General features: G+C 38.8%; 1 protein-coding gene across 3 annotated transcripts in view; it reads left to right on the forward strand.

The window, feature by feature from the left end:
* The window catches only part of POPDC1 (popeye domain cAMP effector 1), a 42040-nt gene extending 19654 nt beyond the window's left edge, over positions 1-22386 (forward strand). For 2 of the 3 annotated variants that reach the window (XM_071741248.1, XM_071741247.1), the window contains exons 3-8: positions 1114-1238; positions 8041-8228; positions 9215-9323; positions 11291-11458; positions 14507-14648; positions 22063-22386. In XM_071741248.1, coding sequence (XP_071597349.1) covers positions 1114-1238; positions 8041-8228; positions 9215-9323; positions 11291-11458; positions 14507-14648; positions 22063-22187 — 857 coding nt within the window. In that variant the 3' untranslated portion in view covers positions 22188-22386. Of the gene's footprint in view, positions 1-1113; positions 1239-8040; positions 8229-9214; positions 9324-11290; positions 11459-14506; positions 14649-17959; positions 18559-22062 lie in introns of those variants that run through there. The other variant, XM_071741249.1, reaches the window with a different exon arrangement.
* Positions 22387-27737: the final 5351 nt, after the last annotated feature.

Consider the following 27737-nt stretch of genomic DNA (forward strand, 5'->3'; position numbering starts at 1 on the left):
AGTGATCTTGCCTTTTTTGTCGCTGTTGTAGGATAACTTGTTAAAGCAGATTGTACTAATGACCAAGGGTCTGAGCATTGCAAGACCTTTTGTCTATGAAGTTCTCATTTTAAAAGCAGTGAGAGCTCTTCAATTGCTGAGCTTGCTGCTTGGGCTGTGGGTATTCCTGAAGTTTGAAGAGAGAGAGAATCAGAGTTTTTCAGACTGAGGTGGCAGCTGGAAGTAAATTTACTCTGTGGGAAGCAGAAATAACAATGCCTGGTTCCTAGGGATCTGTCCCTTTTTCTTTGTTCACTTGGCCCCATCTCTGTGCTGCTCAACAATATTGCTCCTCTTCAATACTTCCAGGCTTTGTATCCTCCTATCCCATGTAGTCTAATTAACAAGGTGTTCAAGAGTCATCACATCTTTGATTTTTCTGATCAAAACAAAAATGTTGCCTGGGCAATCAACAACCCAGACAGAGTAGATAATACTGAGTTAATGAATTCAGAATTGTCTCCAGGGAGAAAAGAGCACTAATTTTGCACCTACTCCTCATTTTCTTGTCATGAAATTTAAGAGAAAATATATTTGTGACCTCTCCAGCCATCTCTGTTGGTAGGTTCTCTGTTACCTAGGTGAGACTTGCTGATGCACAGTCTTATCATTTGATAAGTGTTGTCTTTGTAGCTAAAAATTTTATTCATGCAGTATGCCTCATCTTTTAAAGCAATTGTCATTATTCAAAATAAAATAATGAAAAAAGACTAAGCATTTTAAATTTTCACTTCACCTTACAGGGGAGAATTCAGGTTCCTCCTGTGATCTGTCAAAACGCAGCAAACATTCCTTTAAATTCTAAAAAATACCTTTGTATGTTTTTAAGAGGTTTTTGTGAAACTACTGCTCAGTAGTTAGGGATGAATGTTACTGATATGAACAGCAAACATTCATTTCCGGGCTCTTGTTTGTCTAATAAATTCAATACTAGATTTAACTATGTCAGCTGCTTATTTTTTTAAATTTTTTGTAATTACACCAAGTGGACACATTTTTGATGGCTTTATAACAATGGGTTTAGTGTTGGGTGAAATTTAACTTCCTTTTTTTTTTTTTTAATAATTTTTACAGGGTGTGCATTGTTCATCATTTGGGCTACTCTCTACCGTTGTGCCTTGGACATAATGATCTGGAATTCTGTGTTTTTGGTTGTCAACCTTTTACATTTCATATACCTAGTGTATAAGAGAAGACCGGTATGTATAACAGCTACATTGCACAGGCAGTCTACTAAGATGCATGAAAAAGGAAGTTTTGCCCATGTTCCCTGGAGAAACTAATGAATTACACAGCAGCTCTTGAATAATACAGGAATTCTTCTGGGAGAGGCCAGCTAGCTACTTCAGACAGAATCCAGACTATAAGTATCTGAAGAAGTCCATAATTATTTCCCTTAAATCCATATTCTTGAAAAATTATTTGACTTTAGAAGTTCCTTTTGTCTGTTTTTGGCTGTTGTTTGGTTTTGGGGGTAAGGAAGGGTACGTGATTTCTTTGCAGAGAGACCAGAAATGGTAGTTTGGGGGCTTGGGGTTTGTGCGTGGGGTTTTAGAAGTGGTTTTTGTTTTGGGGTTTTTTTGTTTTGTTTTGTTTTTCGGGAGTTTTTGTTTTGGTTTTGGTTTTATTTGTTTGTTTGTTTTTTGGGGGTTTTTTTGTGGGTTTTTTTGGGTTTTTTGTTTGGTTGTTTGTTGTTGAGTTTTGTTTTGTTTTTTTCATTTTACCCATCCTTCCACTCATAACAGTGCATGCATACAGACGACCTTAAATGAAAACCTACTAAGGTATTGAGCATTCCAGGACAGTTGTTTGTTGCTGGAGATTTTTGTTTGGTTTTTGGGGTGTTTTTTGGTTTGGTTTTTTTTTTTTTTTGGTTTGTTGTTTTGTTTTTTGGTTTTTTGTTTTTAATTAGGTATTTGGGAAAGATCTAACTTTCCTACCTCACTTTTAAGTCTTGAACACCCTGTGAGGTGGGAAGGGAGACTGATAAATGATAAGTGCCTTAATAGACATAGGAACAAATGCTGATATCCATTTTAAATGGCCTTCACAGTCTTGCCTTTGCTGGCAAATGGTTTAGCCATATTCTTTGTACTGCCACATTTCTTTATATGCAAATGAAAGGTGGGGTGCTACTGTGCTTTTTGAACACCCGTGGGACTCAGATGTAAGCAGCACAACTGAGTAATGTGTGGGGGCTGTATTAGGCAGCATAATCCTTCCCTTTATGCCATCTTAACACATTAGTTTAGTTTTGAGGGTTGTGTCTGGGAATTCTGCAATACCTTTTGTTGCCTTCAGAACTGGGATAACTTCCTTCAAATGCACTTTAAGAATGTATTTGAAATGTCTACTAAAAATACAGGACTCTTTGTGTTGCCTTCATCTAAATGTATATCTGATAGATATGTATCCAATCTTTATTTTCTTATTATTCATTGAGAAATATATTCTCTTTCCTCAAAATTACTAGCAACCCAGCTGTCTGTTGGTACATGCACACCAAAACAAATAAACAAAAAAGCACAAACATCTAGCTGGAAATAAGCACATCACGAGGTCAACACAGCCTTTTCAAGAAAGCAAGTAGGAAACAGGCAAGGTCCTCCTTGCCAGCATAAAGTTTGACTTCTGTCTTGCCTAGAGGATAGCTTAAAACTAGCTAGACTGATCTGCTAGATGTTTATAGATGTGCAGTTAATATTTCTAGTTATTGAAATTGCTCTGGGAGAGTAATCTTACCAGTTAAAGGGTAAGTCCTCCTGGAGCTTGTATTGCTAATGCTATTATTTTAACCTATTCAATCCATTTATGTGGCACCGTCAAAATACAGCAGCAAGGTGAAACTGCACCACGTTTCTGCTCATCAGCTGTGGCTGTGCTGCCCAATGCACTACACAAAATAGCAGTTGTAAAAATACAGAGCCAGCAAAGCCACGTTCTACATGTTTGCAGTTAAATAACCTGTGCAGATGCTCTGGTCTTCAATATGGGACATGGCATTCTTTTCCCTCGATGAAGCCACCGAATTAGTATGTTCTGCTTCTCAACCCAACCACCAGTTGAGCCTTTTAATATAATCCCAGGGCCTCTAGCCCTCTGTCAAACAGGACAGGAATTGGTTAACAAAATGAGAAATTATTGCAAAAGACAGGAGTGCACAGCTGATATAAGCTAATATCCTTAGAAAAGCAATCCTTAAAACTTACCTGCATTTTTAAAAGTAAGTTGTGACGTGTGTCCTTAAAATGTGGATAATGATCATTGGGTTCATAAGCATCCAATCCTTTCCAAAGTTCTAAATAAAAGGTTATTGGAAAGTGAAGGAACACCTTGGGATGAGGACATACTGTTTTGTGCTTGAGTAAAAATAAAAATATTTCACCCTGCAATGTGTAAATCAGTGCTGAATGAAGAAAGAAAAATATTTTATTCTGTGATGACAGTTCTATCACAATCACAGAACCGTTTGGCTTGGAAGGGACCTTAAGGGTCATCAATATCCAACCCCCCTTCATGGACAGGGACACATCCAACTAGACCAGGTTGCACAAGGTCTCATCCAACCTGGCCTTAAAGACTTAAAGAGCATCAACAACCTCCCTAGGCAACCTATTCCAGTATCTTACTACCCTCATGGTGAAGAATTTTTTCCTAATATATGTATATGTGTGTGTGTATACTAAATGCTATGTTACTAGAGACTGGGGATTTTGTGCATTACAGTATAGACTGTGCCAGCTATTTTTACTGTACCCTCTGGTAGATTTGCTAACAGAATTATTTGTGGGAGTTAGGATAAGTGACAGAAGTGGAAGAAAGTGGTTTTATAAAAGGCGGTTTTAAAAAGAAGGAATTCTGTAAGGACGTGAAACTTGACTGATAAACTCTCACTCAGTGAAGCTGGTAAAAAACCTGCCTCTAAGAGAGGAAGGACCAGAGAACCTGTCTTTAACTCTGCTCTCTAGTTCTGTAGCTTTTCCTCACAGAACAAAAGTGCTCAGCACTCTGATAACATACACATGTGGTGCAAACACAGCTGTTCTTGTACAGAATACACTAAAATTCTGGGCAGAGAACATTGGAGGAAACATAAGAAAATAGATGTTGGTGCTAAAGTGCTGGGAAAGTTAAGGGTTTCAATTGGGTAGATCCAGAGCAAGCTGTCAAAAAGAACAATTTAAAGGAAATAAGAGAGATGGTAGAAAGGCTAAAATCTTTACCAGTATGGCTAGAAAAACCCTGCAGAACAAACTCCAGTAGCCAACCACCCTGTATAAGGAGAGGCGAAAGGTTAAATTGCATCTGTTTACAACAAGCTGATAAAATGAGTGCATCTACTTCTATATGCTATATATACTTCTATATGCTAGGGAAAGGTTCTCTACCTACAGCTGGGTTCCTCCAGTATGGAGCAGGGATTCCGCCAAAGGCTGCCATCTGCAGGGTTACGTGACCTTTACAACTTAAAGCTTAGCCAAGAACTAGCTAGTCTATTAAGATTTAAAATAATGTCGGTATTCTCTTAAAGTTAAGAAATTACTTTATTCGTGAACATCACATTTAAAACGTTTTACTCTTTTAAGTGGTGTAATTCATAATATTTTCAGTAATTATTGTTAAAATCAGGGGGTTTTTTTTGTTGTTTTTTTTTTTTTTCCAAACACCCTCCCCTACAGAATTTAACAGTAATTCCTTTTCAAGCTTAGCTCTTAGCTCACTATCTATGTATGAGATCATAAAGATCTTTTTTTGAGAAAGACCTGAAAGATAACTTAGGGCAAGTCTTAATTATTTCCTTTAGAAACTTTATTCAAGGCACATAATCTGTGCAGAGCTTATAAGAGTCAATAATAGTTGAGTTACATAACAGTTTTCAGTGGGACAGGATGAGGAACACTGAAGAACAGAGGAACCATCCAGGTTAGTTGGCATAAAGAAGTTGAGTATTTGGTTCTTGTTAGAACCTACCTAAATACTTTCCCCCCAAGTGTGGAAACTGTTCAGACAGCCACATCCCAAATTCTTAGGAACTAATTTTAAATGAGACTTTTCTGTCTGCAACTATTGGGTTGCTCATCTCAAAATCAATTTTATTTAGTTGTCATCACAAATCACATTTTTAAGGAAAGAAAGGAATGGGAGAATAATTACAAGTTAGTCATATCACAAAATGAATAATTGATATGTTCAGTTGTTAAATATTCATTTTAATAAATGGAGCATGAAAAATAACAGTGTGTTTCTATTCTGACCAGAAGATTATTTCTATGGTTTTGACTCCTTGAAGCTTTACAGATTTGACTTTTTTCATCTGAGTGGAAGCTGAAGAAGTCTTTTTGCTGTTTCTACAGAGCTCTGACTCTGGGCTCTGGCAGCATCCCAGAATATTTCAACCACTGCTGAACAAAACATTACACCTACTTGTATGCTTCATTTGGAATATGACCCACAAGTATGACTGGAGATGCAGTCAGCTGCACTTGTGAAGGGTGAATAATCTGTTAGGAGGGAGACCATCTAAAATATATCTACAGTATCCAACCCCATCAATCTTTTAAGAAAGTGGTTATACCTGCTTTCTCTTAAGTATTGTACATGAGAGGAAGATCATCAAACCTGAGTCATGTGTTAGTTAAGGGACTGCATTAGCACTCCAGGCCAAATCCTGTCCTCAGGTCTGTATTCATTAATTTGAATTCATGAGTTGTGGGAGCTATTTATATGTTCATCAGAGAAAGGAATTGATTGCTTTGAGTTGCAGAAAAAGAGAAAGAGTTGCAGAAAGAAAGAAAGAGGTGCCAATTCCATTGGTATGGCTGTTACAAATGAGGGAGTTCCTGGAGAACTGGTGGGCAAAACCAATTCTCATCTGACTTCTCGGGTATAGGGAATATATTTTGAAATCAAGCATTTTGAGGTGATTTCTGACACAAGAGACTTTGTCCTGCCAGTGAGTGTGAAACCAGGGTAAACCTGACATACTGGGCATGTGTAAGTCCATGAGCCCTGTTGGCACACACCATGAGGGCTGAGGCAGCTGGCTGATGTCTCTGTGAGACCACCCTTGATACGCTTTGAAAAATCTTACTGTAAGGGTGATGGAGCACTGATACTTGTTGCCCAGAGAAGTTAGGAAATCTCCATTTTCAGGGATACTAAAAAGCCATCTGAATGTGGTACTGGACAACCTAGCTCTATGTGACCCTGCTTGATCAGAGAGGTTGAACCAGGTGACTTTTCAGACATCCCTGCCAACCTCAGCTATTCTGGCATTCAGTGACTTTATGCTTAATCTTGCCTACCTTATTGTTCCTGGGCCAGGTAGCATTTCTTTATTTAAATTAATTAAATGCATAAAAATCCTTGTGCTTTATAAACTTACATTTTTTCATGGGTTTAGGCCATCTGGGGAAAAAAGTGAAGTCTACAACTTTGGGATATTCTTTATTAAACTTTTGTACAACTATAAAGGCTGAGAAGTCATGAAATGCTAATAGCAAGATCATATAAGCAGCCTTACATCTTCCTCCTTAGCAACTGATTAAAAAACTGTATCCTTTTTCTGTCAGATTATCTCCCCATCACTGCCCACTGGATTGTTACCTCCAGAGTGATTCTTGTGGCATTCAGTGGCCCAAATGGGGGATGGATCACATCAGTGCCTGAGGCTGTGTGTGAAATACTCCCAAATATAGTCCCACACATCTAGAACATTTCTGCTTCAGTTCAGTTTGTTCTGTATTTAAATAAACTTGAAATGTAATGAGGAAACCTTCTCAGTTTTCAAGAAACTTTTCATTATTCTTGATTTACAGTTTCCCACACAGAAGTAATTCTACTAAAAACATTTCAGGGAGGATTGTTGATGTGGAATGCATACTTTTTTTAGGGGCTAGAGAATAATATTTGTGCCCTAAAATGATCTTCTAGAGAGGGAATACTGACATTTTTAGCCCTCATGGGCCTCAGACAGCTTGGGGCCTCCTATGGTCATTCTGGATTCCACACCTCCTCTAGCCACAAGATCACCAGAAATTTCTTGGTTCCCACTGATGGCTATTGTCAGCTGAAAAGTGACCCCTGTGCTGCTGCCAGCTCTTCTTTCCTCTTTTTAATAGAGAATTAAAAAAAAAAATTAGAAAATTGTCTAAACTTGGAAAATTTTCATTCGTTGAAGTGGTGACTTTTTTTTTTTTTTTTTTTTTTTTTTTTTTTCTTGCTTTGCCTTGTTCTCTGCTCTGTGTATATTTTATCTTTTAATTATCTGAGTCTTATTGTTCCAATTTGTTTTCCTCCCAGCAAATATGCAGGCTTTGTTCAGGCTGCTTCTGCTTTCGGGGAGGCTGGGACACTGTCTCATTCAGGAAAGGCTTCCAGGCTTGGGATTTTATCCAGCATACTTTCTCTCATTGTTGCTGCCTGGGTTTGGGTGGGATGTTCCTAGATGTGGGAAGTTCAGCTGGCAATGTTGGGTTTTTTCCCTCCCTCATCACAAGTGTTTTCAATATAATGGGTTTGTTTTTCAGGGTTCATAGTACATAGAAACTGCTTTTCTACTGCAAGTAAGCCAAGAAGCTCAGGGATGAAAGGGTCTCCCAGGAGAGCCTGAGATGGCCAGAACAAGGTGTGCATGTGGTATGAAAATGTGCAGGCAGCCTCATTTTTTTTTTTTTTTTTTTTTCTGCCAAAGTCCTATTTGCTGCCACTTCAGCAGGCATTTCAAAAGACTCCTTGTGACTGATTTAATGTGTCACTCCACTGGAACAGCATCCTAAAGCAGCAGTGTGCCAGCCTGGCTCATTTTAGATGAAGTTTTGGTCACCCTATCGTAGGCAATGTTTGTGGATAGATGTTTACCAGCTGTTTCCTTGCCTAAGCATAAAGATGTTCCTCAAATGTATCAACTAAAGCATGCATGCAGTCCTACCCATTTTTAACATATGCCTCTGTGTTTATTGATGTCTTTTTTTTTTTTTTTTTTTTTTTTTTGCAATCTAGATCAAGATAGAGAAGGAGCTTAGCAGCCTCTACAAGAGAATGTTTGAACCTCTCCATGTGTCTCCGGAGCTCTTCCGAAGATTAACTGGACAATTCTGCAACATTCAGACTTTAAAGACAGGTCAAGCCTATGCTGCAGAAGATAAAACATCAGTTGATGATAGGCTAAGCATCTTGCTGAAGGGGAAGTAGGTTCTGTAAATCTTGTGGACAGTGTTATGCTTTGTGTGATGGTTGAATAGATTTGAAAGTTGTTGCGGGGTTTGTTTTTTTAAATGGTATTATTTGTACTATATATATATAACTATATAACATACTACTACTTGTAGTATCTTATGGTCTGTGGAATAATAATCTATAGCCATAGAGTACCTTGTGATACTGTTGTCAAATGATATTTATATATCTTCCTGGAAGCTTATTATGTCTCCACTTGTGTGTGCAGCTCTGTGGGTTTTAGTGGGAATGATGTTTCTATAATGCCAGTATCTTTAAGGTCAAGAGATTTGTTTGAGTCTTAGATATCTAAGACATCACCAGTGCATTCTTAGGTTTTAAGGTTAAAAAATACTGTGCACTAGGGAAAGAAAAAGTATTCCTCCAGCAGACTTTAAAACAACAGGACTGTTGGAATTCATTCATTGCCTGCAAGTGGAGAGGGGCGAGGGACAGAGGCACTGCCCAGAGGCTGAGAGCACCCAGGTGGGAAGGGGTAAAATAAATGCCCCCAGCCTGGCTGTCATCCTGAAGCTCTTGCTAAGTTCTGGCCAGTATTTTAATTCTTTTCTGCTGATGGGAATGGTGATGCCAGGTTTCATCATTTTTCACTGAAGTCATTAGCTGCTCGTTACTGCAAAGCTAGGTGTCTGAAGGAAGCCCCATACTGATCTGGCTGTGTGGGATAGTCCTTCAGCCCTTTCTTCACTTGAATAGCAAAGTTTTGAGGATGTACATCATGTCCAGCAGCTCAAAATGGCTGGCAGTCTGTTCTGCTTGGGATTGGTGGAGGCTTAGGCAGAAGATAGGGTAGCTTTGGGGCCGAAATTCCAGATGATAAACATATTCTTGCCTTGTAACCTGCTGCTTTACCATTGTCAATATCTTATCAAAATTTAGATTAATTTAATCAACCTCCATGACTTTAAAATGCTGTTTCATACATTTTTATTTCCAGAATGAAGGTGTCTTATCGAGGGCATTTTCTGCATAATATTTACCCCTGTGCCTTTATAGATTCTCCTGAATTTCGATCAACACAGATGAACAGGGGTGAGAAATTCCAGGTACACTTTGGTTTAAATGTCACTGCGTATGAATGAACAAGATCATAAAAAAACAGGGTGTAAATTTGATCAGTATTGAACCATTTGGTCTACATAATTTTACTAGGTTTCTAGTCCTAGTGCTTTGTGATGGACCATATCAAAACTAACTTTTAAAATCAAAAGTTGCAAAGCAGTATTAAGATGATGTTCACTGGCTTTTGCTATTCTGTTCTCTTTTACTGTTTGCAAGTTTGGTTTGTGTTAAGAAATTATTCAGGACAAATAATTCAAGAGAGAGCTTTAGTGGAAAAGAGATGATGTGAGCAGTCTCATCACTGGTTCAAAAACAAAAGGAAAATTAGTTATAACATTTGGTATTAGTAAAATGATGGACCAAAAATTCAGGCAGTAGTAGTTTGAAATTGGTATTTCTCTAAATGTATTAATGCTTCTGTGACTTTGGAAGTTGTGAAAGCAACAAAAGCTGAAAGACATGATGGTGTTTTGAATAAAAATACTCGCATGGAGGGCAGTAAGGGTATTTGTCTCCAGATGCATTAAAGGAGGATGTCTCATACTGTAACTTGTGGGGAAAACATACTATTAGGGAAGATGTTTTAACATAGCACTGAAATGGCTTTTTTACTGCCTCTTTCTTGATATTCTTTTACTATGTACATGTAGCAATGACCAACCAGTGGCTGGTTGGGTACAGATACCTGTGCAGAAGGGGAGGGAGAGCAATGTAGACACTAAAATCATTGATGGATGTCATATATTCCACTGAAATATTATGTGTAATGTCAAGGAGAGAGCTGTCCAGATGCATTCATTGGGCTGCAGTGAGACATCCTGCAGCACAGCTGTCTACATGGCACAGCCTCTCCCTTTTGTAAGGATTTTTGGGGGGGGGGCAGGTGAAGGAAAGATTTTGGAAATGGAAAAGGCTCATGCCTCAACTTCTGCCTGCTTTAAAAAATTGTAATCTGATGCAGTGTATGTCCTTCACTGATGAGTTCTACTTGTTACTGCCATATAAATGCTCTCAGTGTTTCTATTGAAAGACTACAGGAGTTCAATCTTAAGGACACCATCTGCTGGCAACTCTGGAACATTGGTCTGCTACTGCATTGTGTGCTGCTACTACCCTCTGTGAAGCTGAAATCCATGGATACGTGACAGTTTCACATTATTTCTTCGACTTTATATATATTTTAATTTTTTTTTCAGGAGCTTGTTAATTTGAAATAGCAGAGCTCCTGATTTCTTCATAGAGGGTGGACTTTCCTTTGCAAAACATTCCTCTGGGTATCACCAAGCAGTGCAGGTTGCAGTGTGCCATTGGCCTCTGCTGGCACAGGGGATGAACCCAGCAGGTCCAGCTTCCCTGGAGAGGCTGCAACCTCCTCTGAAGTTATCCATAGCTGGGTTATCAGTAACTGAGCAAATGAAGCCTTAGCTCAGGTGTTAGCAGGTGGTACTTGTGGGATCCATAGGGCTGACAGTGAAGAGAAGAAGGTGAAACTTTTGAAAGTAATAATTAAAAAAAACTCTTTGGAGACCTTTGGATGTGGTTCATATTTGGTGACAGTGACATAAAATAAACCCAAGTAACATGTATGTCTGGTGGGATGCGAGTACTGTCAGAAATGAGGACTGACTATATGTAAATCTTCTCTAACATAAGTGCTTTTTCATTTTGGGAACTTTCAAGGGATTTTGACCCCTATTATCTCTCTCCATGTTTTATGAAAAACAAACTGGCCATGCTTATCAGTTAAAATGTATTAGGACAATAAATATCCAAGATGTTTTACATTTGTAAATACCACATTCTAAGAAATGGCAAAAACCATTAAGGCTTTAGGAGCTATTTTAACTGGAGGCACAAATAAAATGGTATATTTTTTTTAAGCTGTTTTTAAATGTGGTTTAACATTTTGGCAATTTTAAAGTGTTCTAATTCTGAGCATGTATTTTCTCAGGTCACCATTATCGCAGATGATAACTGCAAGTTCCTCTGCTGGTCCAGGGAAAGGCTGACCTATTTTCTGGAATCTGAGCCATTTCTTTATGAGATCTTTAAGTATCTTATTGGCAAAGATATTACGAACAAACTTTATTCATTGAATGACCCAACCTTAAATGACAAGGTAAGCAACTGAAGGTGCATTTGGGAATTTTCCTCCACCACACAAATGCATTGTTACTTCAATTTTAAATCCTCTTAAAGCACCTTGTGTAATGTGCTGCTGTCAGTTGCTGTATTCATACTCATTGCCTTTTAGTGCCAGAGTATGAGTCAGTACAACCTTTCTGTCAGAAGCAATATCTGTTCAAGATAGCACAGAAATGTGCAAGAAAGAAGAATAACAGAGATGCAGAACTGATCAGCTAGTGCAAATCCTTCTAGCCAAGTAGTAGATGTGATGGCCAGTAGCTAAAATAGTACTTCTCCTTTCTCATTGACAAAAGGTGCCTTTTAACAAAGAAGCCTCGGGGTTTTTTCTTAAAGATTCTGCTTGCTGGGGTCAAGCAACGGCATAATACTGATTGTCAAGAAGAATGATTTCAACATGTGTTTGAGAGTTGGGAAGAAGGAATATTGAGTTGATACAATATGGAAGTGGAAGGGGGCATGTAATACATATAGGTATAAATAAAATAATCAGTGATCTGAATATATCTCCTTTGCATATAGAAGGAGTGTGTTTTACATGTCACACTAAGTGGTCTGGTGTAGTCATGGATATATTGATTATCTTGTTTTATTTTCGTTTTGCTGTTTTGCCTCCTTACTTAGTTATGTGGTTTTTCAAGATTTGGACAGCAACTCAGCTGCTGGTGGCTTTTCCTTATTTATGTAGTGGCTGTAGGGGTTCTATATTTATGTGAAGAATTTTCATTAATGGAAAGCCTAATAACTTTATAAAAGCGTATTTTTGTATTCTCTGTGTGTATTGATTTAACTCTCAGCAGCTCAGAGCAGAAATTCTCATCAGATTGCCCATAAGTATCTCATATATAGGTTAAATAGTTGCTTCTACAATGTTATGAATTTACTGGACAAAAGGAATGACTGCCACTGCTACTATATGGCAGACTTCAACTTGTCATGTTTTTTATGGCTAATTAGACATAGAAAGTTTACTCAATTTTCTACTGGCTGTAGAAAGAGTGAGGATAGTTGGAGAAGAAATTCACTAGCAGTAAATCACTGTTTATTCTGTGTTCTGATCAATGAAATAGGTGATTACACTGTCTTGCAGTCAAATGCTCAAAGCTATTTCATATCAGGAATTTTGCGTAATAATTAAAAAAAAACAAACAACAAAAAGCCCCAAACAAAACAAAACACAAAGAAAACCCTTACTGGGGTAAGTATGTAATTTTTGGAGGCATCCGAAAAGAACATGTAGCTACTTTCCTCCTGTGTGTGCTGAGGATGGATTCAGCCTGCCTCTCCTGGGAGGCTACTGTTCTCCATATTCTTTCTTACCTTGCCTTTTTACTTTTTTCCTCTTTCTTCTTTCACATCTTTTTTTTTTTTCCTGTTTTCTCTATCTTTTTTCTCTCTTCTATTTATTTTCATCTTTTCTTTCCTCTCTCCTTGCCTCATTTTCTTTTTTTACACATGGATGACAGCATTAGGCTGTCATACCTCATATACGAAGCCATCTGCAATATGCTTGTGCTTCTGAATTCTGGCACTGTAGACCTTCAGAACTAGTAAAACAAATAGTAAAATAAAATATTTATTGAAATGGAAGTATAATGAAGTACTCGTTGTAATGCTGCAATTGGTTGCTTTTAAGTGAAAGGTCCTTATCATACCTTCCAAGTATTAAAAAAAACCCCAAACTACTAAAATTCACCCCTCCTTGGACTTCAGTTTTTACCAAGTTTTTATTATTATTGCTAACAGCCACTAGATTGTTGCAACTGTTTTACCACAGTAACTTTTGAAAATGTATGTTAGAAAAATTAAGAGTGAGCTTATGGGAAATTTGTAGTCCTTTTTAATTCTTCCTCAAATAAAAATCCTGTTGCATAAGCCCTTCCCTACATAATGTAGGACAAAAACTGTCAAGTAAATTCACCTGCCCATTGCCTGCACCCTATGCAGGCATCACTCCTCACAGGCTTTATTGTCAAATTAATGACTGCCTTTAATGCTTTTTAGCTGACTCCTGTATACAGGGTACATAAAAGAGAACAGCAGAGACAAATTCAGTATAGATTATTGATAATCAAGATGATAGTAAGAAGATGAGAATATCAATTCATTATGTGTTGGAAAACAGAAAAGTATCCATGTATTTGTAGAGAAACTTGTGATTTTCTCCTACCTAAGGACATTTTCACTGCTGTTAGGAAAACAGTCATTCCTCTCCATGTGAAATGGGATGCTACTCCCAGGCTTGTAAAATTCAGTAAAGTGGACTTATCCATTATGTTTTTGTCATGGATTGCTACCTCTGACATACATCTAAAGTAAAATTCTGACCTGCAGTAGTACTTAGCAAGGTACAATGTATGGCTTATATAAATAGAACAGTACAGGGGGTTCTCAGGAAGGCTACTCAAAGCAAATGGAAGCTCCTAAGACCATTTGACAGGCAGAGGATAATGTTCATGTGATGTACTTAATCTGTCTTCAGTAAAATCAAGAGCCAAATGATATCCATGAGGAAGGAATGACATTCACTGTTTTATTATGATGAAATGAATAGCCAGGGAAGTGAACACATTTCAGTTCAGATATATGCAGAGTTTAGCAATTTATAGCATGCTGTTCTGTTTAGCATGGAGTACCAGACTCATCATAAAGGCTGTATTTAATTGCAGAGTATCATACCTAAATAATGAATTATCAGACAATAAAAAACATCCTTTCTGTAGGAAAATACATTAAAAGTCCAATGCAAAACAGGATTGGAACTGAATACCAATTATGAAATCTCAGGTTAATTAATGTTCCAAATCCAATATATTACTGGCATCTTCTATTTTAATGATTTAAATCAGCTTAGACTGCATAGAATCTTCCGCTCTAACCAGTTTCTTGATTCATGAATAGTCATAGCTGAGACCAGAGCATCTACTGCAGAGGAATTATTTTCCATTTGTATTTCAGTTTACTTGTATGCCTTTTCAAAAAATTGAGGGGTTTTTTTATTACTTTTTTTTTTTTTTTTTAGGCTTCCAAAAAGATTGATCGACAGCCTAGTCTTTGCTCACAGCTCTCTGTGATGCAGATGAGAAACAGCATGGCCAGTACCAGTGACAGTGAGGATGGCTTGCAGATATTTCTTCGTGGGACTTCCTCTGCATCCTCTCTTCGTGAGTGTTCAAAAAACACGACGTCAATTCTGAATGCAGCTTGATCATTAGAAATGGTTGCAGAGCTCCTGTTTCCTCCTTCAGTGGCAGCAGACTGCAGCTTTTTGGCTGCTGTCTGCACAGCAGCTGGATGGAAGGAATTCATAAGATGCAAAAGGCTTTGTATGCTAACTGAAGCTATCTTGTGTGAATGCTATCAAAAAACCCATCATGTGCTGTACTAATTTTTGCCATGTTAATGAGGGGACACAATATGGGATTTTTTTTTTTAGCAATGGGGCAAAGCTGTGAGTATGCAGCACCTGCCACAGAAGTATCTCCTTTTTATCTGTGGCTGATGCTAGTAGAAATTAAAAACCCAAACACAAGTTTTTACCTCAGCAATTTGGTGCTCCGAGTTTCCTCCTGAAACAGTTTATATTGGCACAGTCAGGAGAAATGTGGTGTGCAACAAATATTTTGATACGACTTGGAAAAATCTCTTCTGTCAGGCTCTCCTCCCCTGTGCTTTTTATAAGAGGAGCAGTGGAGAACAGGTGAAATGAAGAAAGGAATTTTGTCGGACCTTTTTGCCTCTACTCTTGGAATTTATTCCTTAATAGAAACTTTGTAAATGATTCTTTCTAGGCTATTGTTATATTTTACTTTTAATTTTCATGAATGTCAACTGTAGCAGTAGTTGGGATTCTGAAAGCAGCTTTTGAACACAAAAAAACCCAGAAAATTCTGTATTTTCTTATTTGGCATAAGTAGTTAGTTTAACAGAATTTTAAAGGATCATATGATTCTATGATATAGGATTATTTATTTTTATTTGGGAAATACTATCTTTAGTAATTAAATATAGATGAGGAAATATATATATAAGTATATGAGGAAAAAGAAACCAAACACTACCAGTTATTATGGTTAAACTCTGTTAAGAAGATAAAAGAGCTTTAAAGCACTTGCACTTGCCTGTTTCATTATCTGTTTTCCATTGTGTTCCTCACAGTTCTCATCCAGAAACTCCTTCAGACTTGGAGGACCTCTCTGTTTTCACTCCTTAACATTGGTACAGTTTTCATGTACCCAGATAGATGGAAGCAAAAGCCCTGATAGTGTTTCACCCTAGTGGAATGCCAAGAGTGACAGCTGGGATATAGCTTGAAAATTCTGGTGTTGTTTTCTTTATTTCTCCTCTGTTTCCTGAAGGGACATCTAGAATCACAGAACAGTTGAGGTTGGAAGGAACCTCTGGAGATTGTCTGGTCCAACTCCATGTTCAAGGCAGGGTCAGCCAGAGCAGGTTGCTCAGGGCTCTGTGCAGTTAAGCTCTGAATATTTCTGAGGTGGAAGATTCCACAGCCTCTCTGCCCAGCCTGTTTCAGGGCCTTACCATCCTCACAGGGAAAAAAATTTCCCTTATTGCAACTCATGACTGTTGTCCTTTGTGCTTTAGTGCATGCCTCTGAGAAGAGTCTGGCTCTGTCTTCTTCATACTCTTCCATTAGGTAGCCAAAGACAACACTAAGATCCCCCAAGAGCCTTCTGTTTATAAGGCTGAACACACACAGAGTTCTTGCAGCCTCTCCCTGTACCTCACGTGCTCCAACCCTCTGACCATCTTGGTTGCTCTCCACTGCACTTGCTCCAGTATGTCCGTGTCTTTCTTGTATGGGGAAGCCCAAACTGGACACAGCACTCCAGATCCTGTCTCACAAGTGCCAGGTAGAAGGGATTAATCTCTCTTCTTGACCTGCTGGCTATGCTTTTTCTGTTGTGGCCCGATGTATGGATGGCTTTCTTCAATGCAGGGATGCTCTGCTGACTTATGTTCTGGTTTATGTCCACCAGGACCCCCTGGTCTGTTTCTGCAAAGCTGCTTTCCAAGTTGTTGATGCACAAGCTGTACTGCTGTGTAGGTTGGTGGTGCAGGAATTTGTCTTTGTTGAACTTCATGTGATTTCTGTCAGCTCCTTTCTCCAGCCTCTGAAGGCCCAGTTCTGACAAGCTGCTCTCCCCTCTGGCCTGTCAACAATTTCCCTCACTCTTTGGCTGCTGTTTATGAACTTGGGTGGAATGCACTCCCTCCCATCATCTGGGTCATTAATATATTGACAGTACACGCCGTGGTGCTGGCCCTTGAGGGACACTGCTGGTAACCACCTGCCCTCTAGGATTTCTGCTGCTGTTCACCACACTGTGACCTCAGCAGTCCAATTTATTTTTCACCCAATCTCCATGTATCCAGTTCATTTGTCTCGCCCATTTGGCTGGAAGGATTCTATGGCAGACTATAGAGGGCCAGACTGCAGTTCAGATAAACACCATCCACTGTACTCTGTTCATCCACAGGGGCTGACATCTCACCACAGAAGGTCATCCCATGGCACATCCATGCTGGCTGTTCCCAGTCACCTTCCTGTCCTTCATGTGCTTGGGCATGGCTTCCAGGAAGATGGGTTCCATGATCTTTCATGGCCATGACATTAGCCTTTATGTATTTCCCCCTGATCTCCCATGACATTTCCAAGCTGATGGAGTGGGGTCTTGCAATTGCATCAGCCAGCCCTCAGCACCCTTGAATGCAGCCCATGTGGGTCCACAGCCTTGTGTTTGCCTTGTTGAAGTAAGTGGTCCCTAACTCAGTCCAGCTTTTCTGTAAGTCAGGTATCACTCTCCCAGTCTGTAACACTAAACTTGGAGACTTGGAAGGCCTCAAGATGTAAAGTAAAAAATTGAACCATAAAGGGTATTGAGTATTTGCCTTCTTCATGTCCCTGTGCCCTGTATCACACTGAGCCATGGCCTTGCAGTTTTCCTGCCCTTCCTTTTGTTACCAACGTATGTGTAGAGTCCTTTCTTGTTGCCTTTCCCTACATCCAGGTCCATCTGAGCTTTGGCTTTTCTAATTCCATCCCTGCATGCTTGGACCATGTTTCTGTACTCCCCTCACAAGCAGCTCATCCTTGGTTTCATTTTGTGTGTGTGCATTTCAGCTCTGTCAGAGGCCTTTCATCTGTACTGGCCTTCTACCATGCTTGCTCAACTTTCTGTACACTGGAATGGACTGTCCTTGAGTTTTGAGGAAGGTGTCTTTGAAGATAAAGTATCTCTCCTTGGGTACCTTTGCAGGACATGTCCCGTGGGTTCCTGCCAAGTAGAACCCCGAGCAAGCCACAGTCCCGTGTCCTCAGGTCCAGGGTTGTAACTCTACTGTTTATCTTGCACACTTCTGAGCAGTTTAAATTTCACCAGCTCATGGTGGCACTTCAGACAATGTTACCATCAGCCTTCGGCTCCCTGATGAGTTTCTCCTTGTTCATCAGTGACAGGTCCAGCAGAGCACCTCTCCTAGTTGGCTCAGCGATCACTTGTGTGAAGAAATTGTCTGCTATGCTCTCTGGAAATCTCCTGGACTTCTTGCTCCCAGCCCTGTTGCCTTTCCACCAGATACTGGGGTGGTTAAATCTTCCCTCCAAGCACCAAGGCCTGCGACCAGGAGGCTTCATCCAGTTGTCTAAAGAAGGCTTCCATGTCCTTGCTCTTCTTGATCAGGCAGCCCGTACCAGATACCTGCCACCAAGTCTTCTGTGTTGGTCTGTTCTCCAATCTTTATCCATAAGCTCCCAACTGGCTTTTCACCCGTTCACAGCAAAGCTCCATGGAATTGAAGCCTCTCGGTTGGGTAGAGAGCCCTTGGACAAATTTGCACACTCGGAAGCCTGAAAGAAATTGTAACACTCTTTTGTTCAATTAGCTTGAACTAAAATTCTCTTTCAGGCTTAGCAGCAAAATGCTTACACCTGTATTGCAGCTTTGGGAGAAAGTAATCTAAATGCATGACATGTTCAGCTGTAATTACATTAATCCCCAGGAAGCATTCATGCTTCACACATATGTGATAAATACATTTTTCTCTGTTTTACTTTTCCTTGGTTTGTGTACCATATTTTCTGGTGTATGGGCTGTACTTTCCCCAAAAGAGGGGAAAGTTTAGGTGTTTTTTATTTTCTGGACTTTCTTTTTGAGAAGCAGGGGGGGTTACCCATGCAACAGTGTATCATACATCTCAGGAAATACTGTCATTTATTTCTTCTTTTCATTTGGATTTACACTAAATCTCTGACTTCCAAAAAAAGGTTCAGAAAGTTATTTATCTCACTTAACTGTAATGATTCTTTTTTTTTTCTTATATCTTTTTTTCTGAGATAGCTTGTTAGTTATTCCTCCATACTGTCATTGCCAATGAGGGGTTTGCTACTAAGGTGAGCTCTGCATAAAAATTTGTATTCAATGTGGATTGTGGCCATGTATGTACTTTTTCTCAGATAACAGGGAAAACTGAGAAAAAAAGCTGACACATATCTTACTATTGTTCTGTTTTCAAATGCTTCTGCTACTCCTAGGTGCTCTCAATATAGCACTCAGGTTTGGTTTTTTTTTTTTTTTGTTTTGGTTTTTTGGTCTGTTTTTTAATGTAGTATGAGGTACCTGCTCATATCGTCCCCTGTTCCCTTGGATCTTTCCTCTGCAGTCATACACTGTTTATTTAAAAACAAACAAACAAAATCTAGAAACCCTCAGAAGATTTAGTGAGGAACAGAAGTAAATTACAAAGCTTTGTGATTTTGTTTTTTGCTTTTTAATTAGGAGAAGAAATTAAAAGGAAACTTATCTGTACAGGAACTATACAGGAGTACTATCTTGTCATTGCTGGGTGATCAGCTGTTGAATGAACAAAAGCTTCCTATTACAAAAATTATATTTGACTGCTATAATACAAATAAGTTTTGTTCTCCTAATTCCCATATTCTTGAAAAACTGAGTGTTTATATTTTTTGTGTAATCCAGTGATCTTTTAAAATTATGCTTCTATCTGTGCTACAAACCACAAGAAATTGATATAAAGCTTTTTTCAAAGTGTCTAGTAGTAAAAGGGTGAAATACTGACTGGTAGGTCCCAAACTATGACTACTAACAAAACTGTTTTCGATTTAACTAACTAAGGAACCCAACTAACTGTTTGCTTTTATATTAAGGAAATAACCAACAAGAGTTCTATAATGCTTATGGAGCAAGTCGTTTGCAGCATGATGTTTTCTGTTGATAACATCACATTAACTCAGCAAGCATCCTCAAAAAGGTATTAAAGTGGGATTTGTTTATCATGGGATACTTGTGCTTGACATCCATGATCCTCCTGTATGTATTTTGTTAGTAACTGAAATTGATGTATGTCTTTTTCCAAAATCTGAGTTAAGGAGAAAAAGTTCAACCTGATGACAAGGGTAGCTTTACCTGTCTTTCAGTCCTTTAAAAAACATTTCAGTGTTAATGTCTACTCAGTAATACTATTGCTTGATAGTCATTCATACACTTTGGTGATACAGTTGTGGTTTTTTTTCTATGCTGCTTGGTTTAAATCATTCCAATTTGCCAGTCTGTGAATCTGTGTTTGCAAACTTCTAAGCTAGGAAGGAATATATGTATCTTATATGTACTGTGAGATATATGTTACATTATGTGTTCTTCCTATGTTATACCCAGCTTGTGGTAAAAAACAAGACTAGGATTCCTGGGAAATGCCATTTTAATAGGTATTTGGGCTTAGGTCCTCAAGAGAGAGCAAAAGAGTGGTGTATGGAAGGCCTGGGTTCAAGGTCTTTTTCAGTCTCTTAAACATCTGTGTAACATTGGATGAGAGATATCACTAGATAAGGTTTTTGTATTTGAGGAAAGTGAGGGCATGTCTTCAAACCAAACAACTCAACAGTATTAGACCTTATATTGGATCCTGATGGATAGACCTTATGGCTTCTTACTCTGATTTCTGGATAGAACTAAGCACTTTTAAACTGAGGAAAATAATTCTTAAAAATGGTGATAAACTATACTAATAATTATTTTTTTTTAATTTAAAGAAAAAAAAAAGCTAAAACTGTAATTCAGCATTTTCAGGCACTCTTTCACCCTTGAATATAATTTGCTGGTGTCCAGCAAACCTTGCATTAAGACAATTAAATGATATAGTCCTCGCTTGCTAAGGCAATCAAAACCCCTCTGTGTGAAAAGAAGTGCTTAACAATTCCAGTATTTAAAAATGTGTTTGAGTAACCCCTTATCATGGCAGCTAAAAGTAGTTTTTGCATGTCAAAAGAAAATACTAATACATTTTTAACATAAAAAGTTCTGAAAAGCAAAATCTGAAGAGTGTTTTTGTGTATGTGACTTTAAAATGCAGTCATATGATAACTCACTGGTCTTGTCTTTAGCTGCTTTTTGTTCTCCATGTGTAACACAAGCAGCACAAGGGAGTCCTTCCTGGTAAAGAAGCTTCCTTAGCAGACCACTTCACTGTGTATCTGAAAATTTTTTTTAACTAATAAGAATAGCCCTGCAATAAGAGTATGTTATGGCTACCAGTATGTTTTCAAGAAAACTTAAATTTTTAGCTTGTATACAGATGATCTTCAGACAGGACCACTGCCTCATGCTGTTTTCTTCTAAAATGCTATTTCAAAGGTTTCCCTAACCCTATGCTAGCTGTTTCCAACCTTGTAACATTATGGTGGTTTAACTCTAGAAGAGAGTACCAAGAGAAAAAAATGTCCAAGTGCAGAAGCAGTTTCAGAGTAAACAATGGGGAATAAACCTGTTTGGCTGGTGTCAAAGGAGCTCTGTGTTTTAACCCCCATGCTGAAATCTTAACTACAACAGAGGTCATTTGCAGTGGTGACTTGCAAAAAGATTCCATTTAATGTCTTACCAGCTCTGGCTGTGTTGTTTGCAAGTTTTGAGTCGATGCTATTCTAAAAGATTATCTTAGAGCAATGAAGTCACTATCAGTCAAAAGTTGGCCTTCATCTGTTACTTATTTTCCCTGGGGGGTTTTCTGTTTGGCTTTTTTGTTTGGGTTTTTGTTCTGGTTTTATGGGTGTACTGTGTTTTCCTCAAGTTGTACATTACCATGCTTTTAAGGCAGTTATTGCTGTGATCAGGTACCCACCTGAGATTTGCTCAGTGCACCATGGAATTTTTTTCAAGGCGAGTGTGCCACTGTGCGTCCTTCTTGTGCTTAGGCATTCGTATCACTGTCTGTGGAGATGAACTCTAGTGGGTGAGTGTAATGGTGAGAAAAGGATCACCAGAAAGACAGGGCTGGGCACCTCGTGCAGGCAGAATTTGCAGATAATTTGGGGATATGGTGCCTGTGGTGGCCATGGGGCTTGAATCTCGGATATGTTGCTGGTTCAGAGCATCGTGGCTGTCCCACGTCCAGGATTTCCTGATGCCTGTGGGCAAATAACAAAGAAACCCTTGCTTACAAATATCCTCTTACAAGTGAAGTAAGACAGTATTGTCACAAATAGGTGTATGTAGTAGGTATGTGGTGTTCAATTAATTGATAATTTCTTTGTAACTGTGGCAGGCCCAGGCCGGACATCTCCCTACCTGAGAACTTCGACAAAAATGAAGCCAATAGAAGAAAGTGTTGAAGATGATGTCTTTGAAGCACCATCTGCTGATAAGCTTGAACTCCAGCAGCTGCCTTAAACAGATGTCTCCAGGTGTATCAGAGCTTTTACAAAGCTCCAGTGCAAGAGGAAGAAGTTGAATTTGGGAGGAATCTGAAAGCTGAAACAACCTCTCCATGTTTGAATTTACCACAGCATGTGCCAGTGGCTTCTAGATGGAAATGTCATGTTTTAGTTTACTTCTAAATAATAAAAACCCCCAACTTGTATGGATTTTATTTTTGTTTTCTGGACATGAATATTTGCCTTTACTTTGACTCTTGCCACTGTAAATTTAATATTAAGTAGCTGGCTAGCCTGAATTTCAGGAGACTTACTCAGTGCAGAATATCCCCAGTTTCATTAACATTGGTTTCTTGGAAGCCTGTATCTTAGTGGGTTTCAGTGGGAGATTTTGAAACTGTATTTACAAAGCCATGTTGCTGTTATCTACCATTATTGTGAAAGTCTAATGTGAAACAGCACACCTACTCTTCTGCACCTTCTCTAATTCTGGCATTTCTCAACCTGATAGCTTGACTCTACAAATGTAGTAATGACTTTTCATTTTTTTTCTTTTTTTCCCAAATACTTAAATTTCATGTTGTCTTTCCAACCTTAACTTTTTCTTCTTTCTCTATTATGTTAAAGTTCATGCTTTTCCTTAATCTTATCCATGGAATGATTAAGCTGTTCTTGATTAACCTTTCCATGCAGCACTACATGAGGTAAAAATGATATTCGATGTAGGAAATCCAGTTCAAACCTCAAAACTGGGTAGCTGCAAGTATGGTAAAAGTATCATAATGGGAGGTATTGGGAACCCTTTATAAGGGGCAATTGTAGTAGCAGCCCTGTCTGTGATACATGGAGACATGCAGGTGGTAGCTGCCCTTCTGTGCTTTGATTCTTGCTATTTGTTATACTACCAATAGTCTATTTTCACTGAACATGTCAGAAAATAGATACTGTGCCATCTACTCAGTTGCACAGAATTCCAATACAGACAGGAATAGAAGTTTAGCATAAACCCTCCAACAGTCAGAAGTGTCAGAATCTGGTTTTGCTCTGTTTTCTGGCACTCTGTTTTAATTCTAAAATTTATCCTGACAAAGCACCTTTGGATCAGCCTGCATCTGACTTATATAACCCACTTATTCACTCTTCAAAAGCTTGTGCAATATCAAAATGTGCAGATAAGTGATTGGGAAGTTTGACCTGCATTGTCAGCAGTCCTGCTTCTGTGAATTTAAAGCCAGTGTTTAATATTACATCAGTATGTCTTGTGGTTTGGTCACTTTTGCATTGTACAAAATCTCATACTGAGGTGAGACATACTTACTAATCTGTGTAAATAGATGTAAAATATCTTTATACCACACATATCCAAAGGAGAGGACATTGGCTTCTGCTGGAGTTGATGTTGTTTATCATCTGAATCTGTTCTGATGTTAGGAAAGTTTTTATATGTGGAAAATAGCAGGTCCTCCTGCAGGTGTTACAGCCTCAGCACAAGTGTTAGTTGGAACAGCTTTTAGAGCCACTAGTTCGATAAAACAGGAAGGAGAAGGTACAAGTCTGGGATTCAGTAACTAAAACAGGAATACATAGTTAAAATTGTACAACATTTTTAGTAGCTGAGTGTTAAATACTAGCAACTGAACAGATTGCACCATGAACCAAAATACAGTAGAAAACACTACATTAGAAAAATATGAAACATTCTCCATGCAATGAAATATGTACCAAAGGAGAAATGCATATCCTCATAACTCCAGGAACTATTTGGTGTAAATCTGTTTGAGTTTTCTGATTACTTGTTTCTTTTAATAAAAAGAATACATGCAGAACATTTCAATAGGATAAATTATAGAAATACAGACTTACTAAGGTGGTGTCCACTGCTGGCCATCTGATAAGGTCCTAGAGCAGGTCCAAAGGAGGGCAACCAGGCTGGTGAAAGGACTCGAGCACCCTATGAAGAGAGGCTGAGGGAGCTGGGTCTGTTCAGGCTGGAGAAGAGGAGGCTCAGGGGAGACCTCATCACTCTCTACAACTCCCTGAAAGGAGGGGGTAGCCAGGGGGGGGTTGGTCTCTTTTCCCAGGCAACTCTCAGCAAGACAAGAGGGCACGGTCTCAAGTTGTGCCAGGGGAGGTTTAGGTTGGACATTAGAAAGAATTTTTTTAATGAGAGGGTGATCAGACATTGGAATGGGCTGCCCAGGGAAGTAGTGGATTCTCCATTCCTGGAGATATTTAAAAAGAGACTGGATGTGGCACTCAGTGCCATGGTCTGGTAACTGCAGCAGTAGTGGATCAAGGGTTGGACTTGATGATCTCTGAGGTCCCTTCCAACCCAGCCAATTCTATGATTCTATAAAGCTGCCTGCTCAAAGCAGGGTCAGTTTCTAAATGAGTGAAAATGTTTTAATGATGGAGACAAAAATACTCCATGTGAGGATCATATGCCTGAAATGCTTGCCTGCCTTTTGGATTACAAGAGAACCAGATTTTGTAAGTAAAGCAATTCTGTGGTTTTTTTTGCAGGTTTTATAAAAGCTCTGCATTAGAAGTGATGTTTTATTCCCAGTCCAGAGTAAACAGCCCATGTGGATAGAACATGGCAATTCAGAGAAGGATGCAGCTACATGATTGATAGTGGTTAGGACTTTAAAAAAAAAAATATTAAATCACTTAACAAACTCATTTGAACTTGCTGAAAATATCCAAACCCCCTTTCTTCCTTCCTGGATTGCAAACAAAAGTTCTTTGTTTCATAGGAAACAAGTGCATTGTTGATTCTGTGTCCCCTGGGCAGTGGGTGTACTTCTGATGATGCCTCTTTCTTGGCTATGGCAAGATGAGAGATGAAGTGGGAAATACTTTACTTACAAGGAGTCATGTCCTTGTCCTGATGTAATTAATTTTCTTTAACTTTGGCTGGTTTTTGGACTCGTTTGAAGAGGAAAACCAAGCTGGTAGAAGAGAGCTTATGTAGTTTATCAAGTGAAAAGCAGACTGGCTAAAATAAAAACAGTAGTTTTCTTTCCTCTTCTTCTTTCCTTTCTTTCTTTATTCTTCCCTCTCCAGCACAATAATTTCTTACGTGTTTTTATAAATTCAAGCAATATTCAATGACTGAGGAGACTGCAGCTCCTAACCAGAGTTTGTCTTAAAAATGAGGGAGATTTTACAGAAGCAGAGCTCTTTGTAAGCAGTTGCATATCCCAGCCTTAGGACCAGAAACTGTTGTCCCCTGGGAATAAGAATCAAGTCATTTTTATGCCTTCAAAGCATCACACATGCTATGGATAGTGCAGTAATGACACCACAAATGATGAATAAGGTTGGAAGGGACCTTAAAGCTCATTGAGTACCAACCCCCCCTGCATGGGCAGGAACACCTCCCACTAGATCAAGTTGCTTAAAGCCCCATTCAGCCTGGCCTTGAAGACTTCCAGGGAGGGGGCAGCCACACCTTTCCTGGGCCATCTGTTCCAGTGCCTGGCCACCCTCACAGGAAGGAATTTCTCCCTAATGTCTAACCTACATTTCCCCTCTTCCAGTTTTAAACCATTGCCCCTTGCCTTCTCACTACACACCTTTGCAAAAAGCCCTACCCCAGCTTTCTTGTAGATCCCCTTCAGCTACTGGAAAGCTGCTATAGGGTAAAATGTCTGTGTTCAGTCTACTGGAAACAATGTATTTTGTTACGTAAAAATAAGGAACTGGAAGCTTTAAAATTCCTGTGAACAAGTAAAATGAACAGTGAATAAGTTGCCTTGACAAATACAACTTGCAAAGGCTGTTTACCTGTGTTCCAGTAGTTCCAAACAGAGTTGTTCTGAAGACAACAGATGTTAAAATATACTGTATCTTGCCTTTCGGTATTGGATGAGGCACCCCTTTCCATGGCTGTTGCAGAAGGTAAGAAAAAGCATCTTGTGATAATTCCAGTTTAAAGGAGTAGTGTTGTGTAGTGTGCGAGGATAGAAGATGGTCTATAAACCCACTGGTAGCTCATTTCTTTGGGTGATTAGAAAATTGAACACAAATCAACATGTACATTTAAATCATAACAACGTTTTGTTGGTCATAACAGATATGAGTTACACTAGCAAATGATTCTTTTTAATAACCAGAGGGGGGAAAAAAAGGAAGTTATTTCATAATAATGTAGTTCTAATGTTTTCTTCCCAAGAACTCTGTGATTTCGGTCCATTTGTAGTAAAACACATTCTGTACCACATTTGTCAGGGAGACTGAACTAAAAGGTGCAAATCAGCTGTATCAACAATTCTCTTAAAAGTCATTCCAGGCTCTGTCCTGCTCTCGTTAGCAAAGTGCTGTTTGACTCCCTCTTAAATAGAGTGGAATGAACTTCATGTGGAGCCAACCCAGTGTCTTTTTACCTTTGCTCATGCACACAGGAGCTTGTGTGCTCCTACCTCAGGAGTTAAATCCCCTTGGACAAAGTTGTCCAAAGACTGCAAAAATTAATTTGGAGATTTAGAGAGGATTCAAAAAAATCAGCTGTAGCAGTGCTTGGGAAGTCAGGCACATAAAAAATGCTCCAATTGCAGAGCTGGTGAACCTCTAGACCTTGGTTAATGTAAAGCAGGGTCCTGGTCATTGCCCACAGAATGCTTCTACAGGCTGCAAACTAACTTGGGTTCTAATCCATGATGAATATTTGCAGTAAACAGCAAGCTTGGGACAGGTAAATTCAATGATTAAAACTATGTCAATTATATGTGTGTAGTTTAAATAACCCTGATTTTAAATAGTCATTTTATAAACAGGTCAAATGTATTTGAAGTAAAAAAAAGAAAAAAGTTGAACTGGTATCTAAATGTTTTTTTTTCCTATATTATTTCCTTTTATTAAGAAATAAGTGCAACAGAAATGTAATCTCCTTATGGAAAGTAGGCAACTTTATTTGACACATGCAGTAGAAAAATAAAAGAAAAATCTAACAAAAGAAATGCTTCAGTAGCCATTCTGACACAGTTAGAAGGCAGGGACCTCGTTCTTCAGTAAATTTCCAGCATCTAGGTAGAGCCTACTGCAAAAAACAAAGACTCAGGAAGTATTTTCACATGTGGAAGGCAGAAATTTCTTGAGCAACCCTGTGCATGATAAACCAGCACAGGCACACTCACAAACCATTTGGATGGAGCTCTGGCAAGTGAAATTGTAATGACATATTTTAACGTTATTACTGGATTCACAGTAGCAGTTCCATTAATTCTTGTTTCAGAGACTGTCATAGGAAGTGCCTCAGAGTAAAATGTTGGGGTTTGCTCTCTCTTGTGCCAGGCTGGTCACAGCTGCTTCTGATTAAAGGAGAATGTGTTCTCAGTGCTTAAAGGATTAATAAGAGAACGCAAACCATCTTAATTAATTAACCCTGACATTTAAACTTCCTGAGAGCAAGATGATGATAATATGAGGGTCATTGCAGAGTGCAAATATGAAAGCAAAAGTTGCAGGATTGCTCAGTATGGATTGCAATGCAGCCCCTATATGTATTTTTTTTTATGGAGAGCACTGTGGAGTGGCTCAACAGCATGGCAGAAGTTGATGGGCT

Source organism: Heliangelus exortis, chromosome 3, assembly GCF_036169615.1.
Source record: "Heliangelus exortis chromosome 3, bHelExo1.hap1, whole genome shotgun sequence".
NCBI classification, from domain to species: Eukaryota; Metazoa; Chordata; class Aves; order Apodiformes; family Trochilidae; genus Heliangelus; species Heliangelus exortis.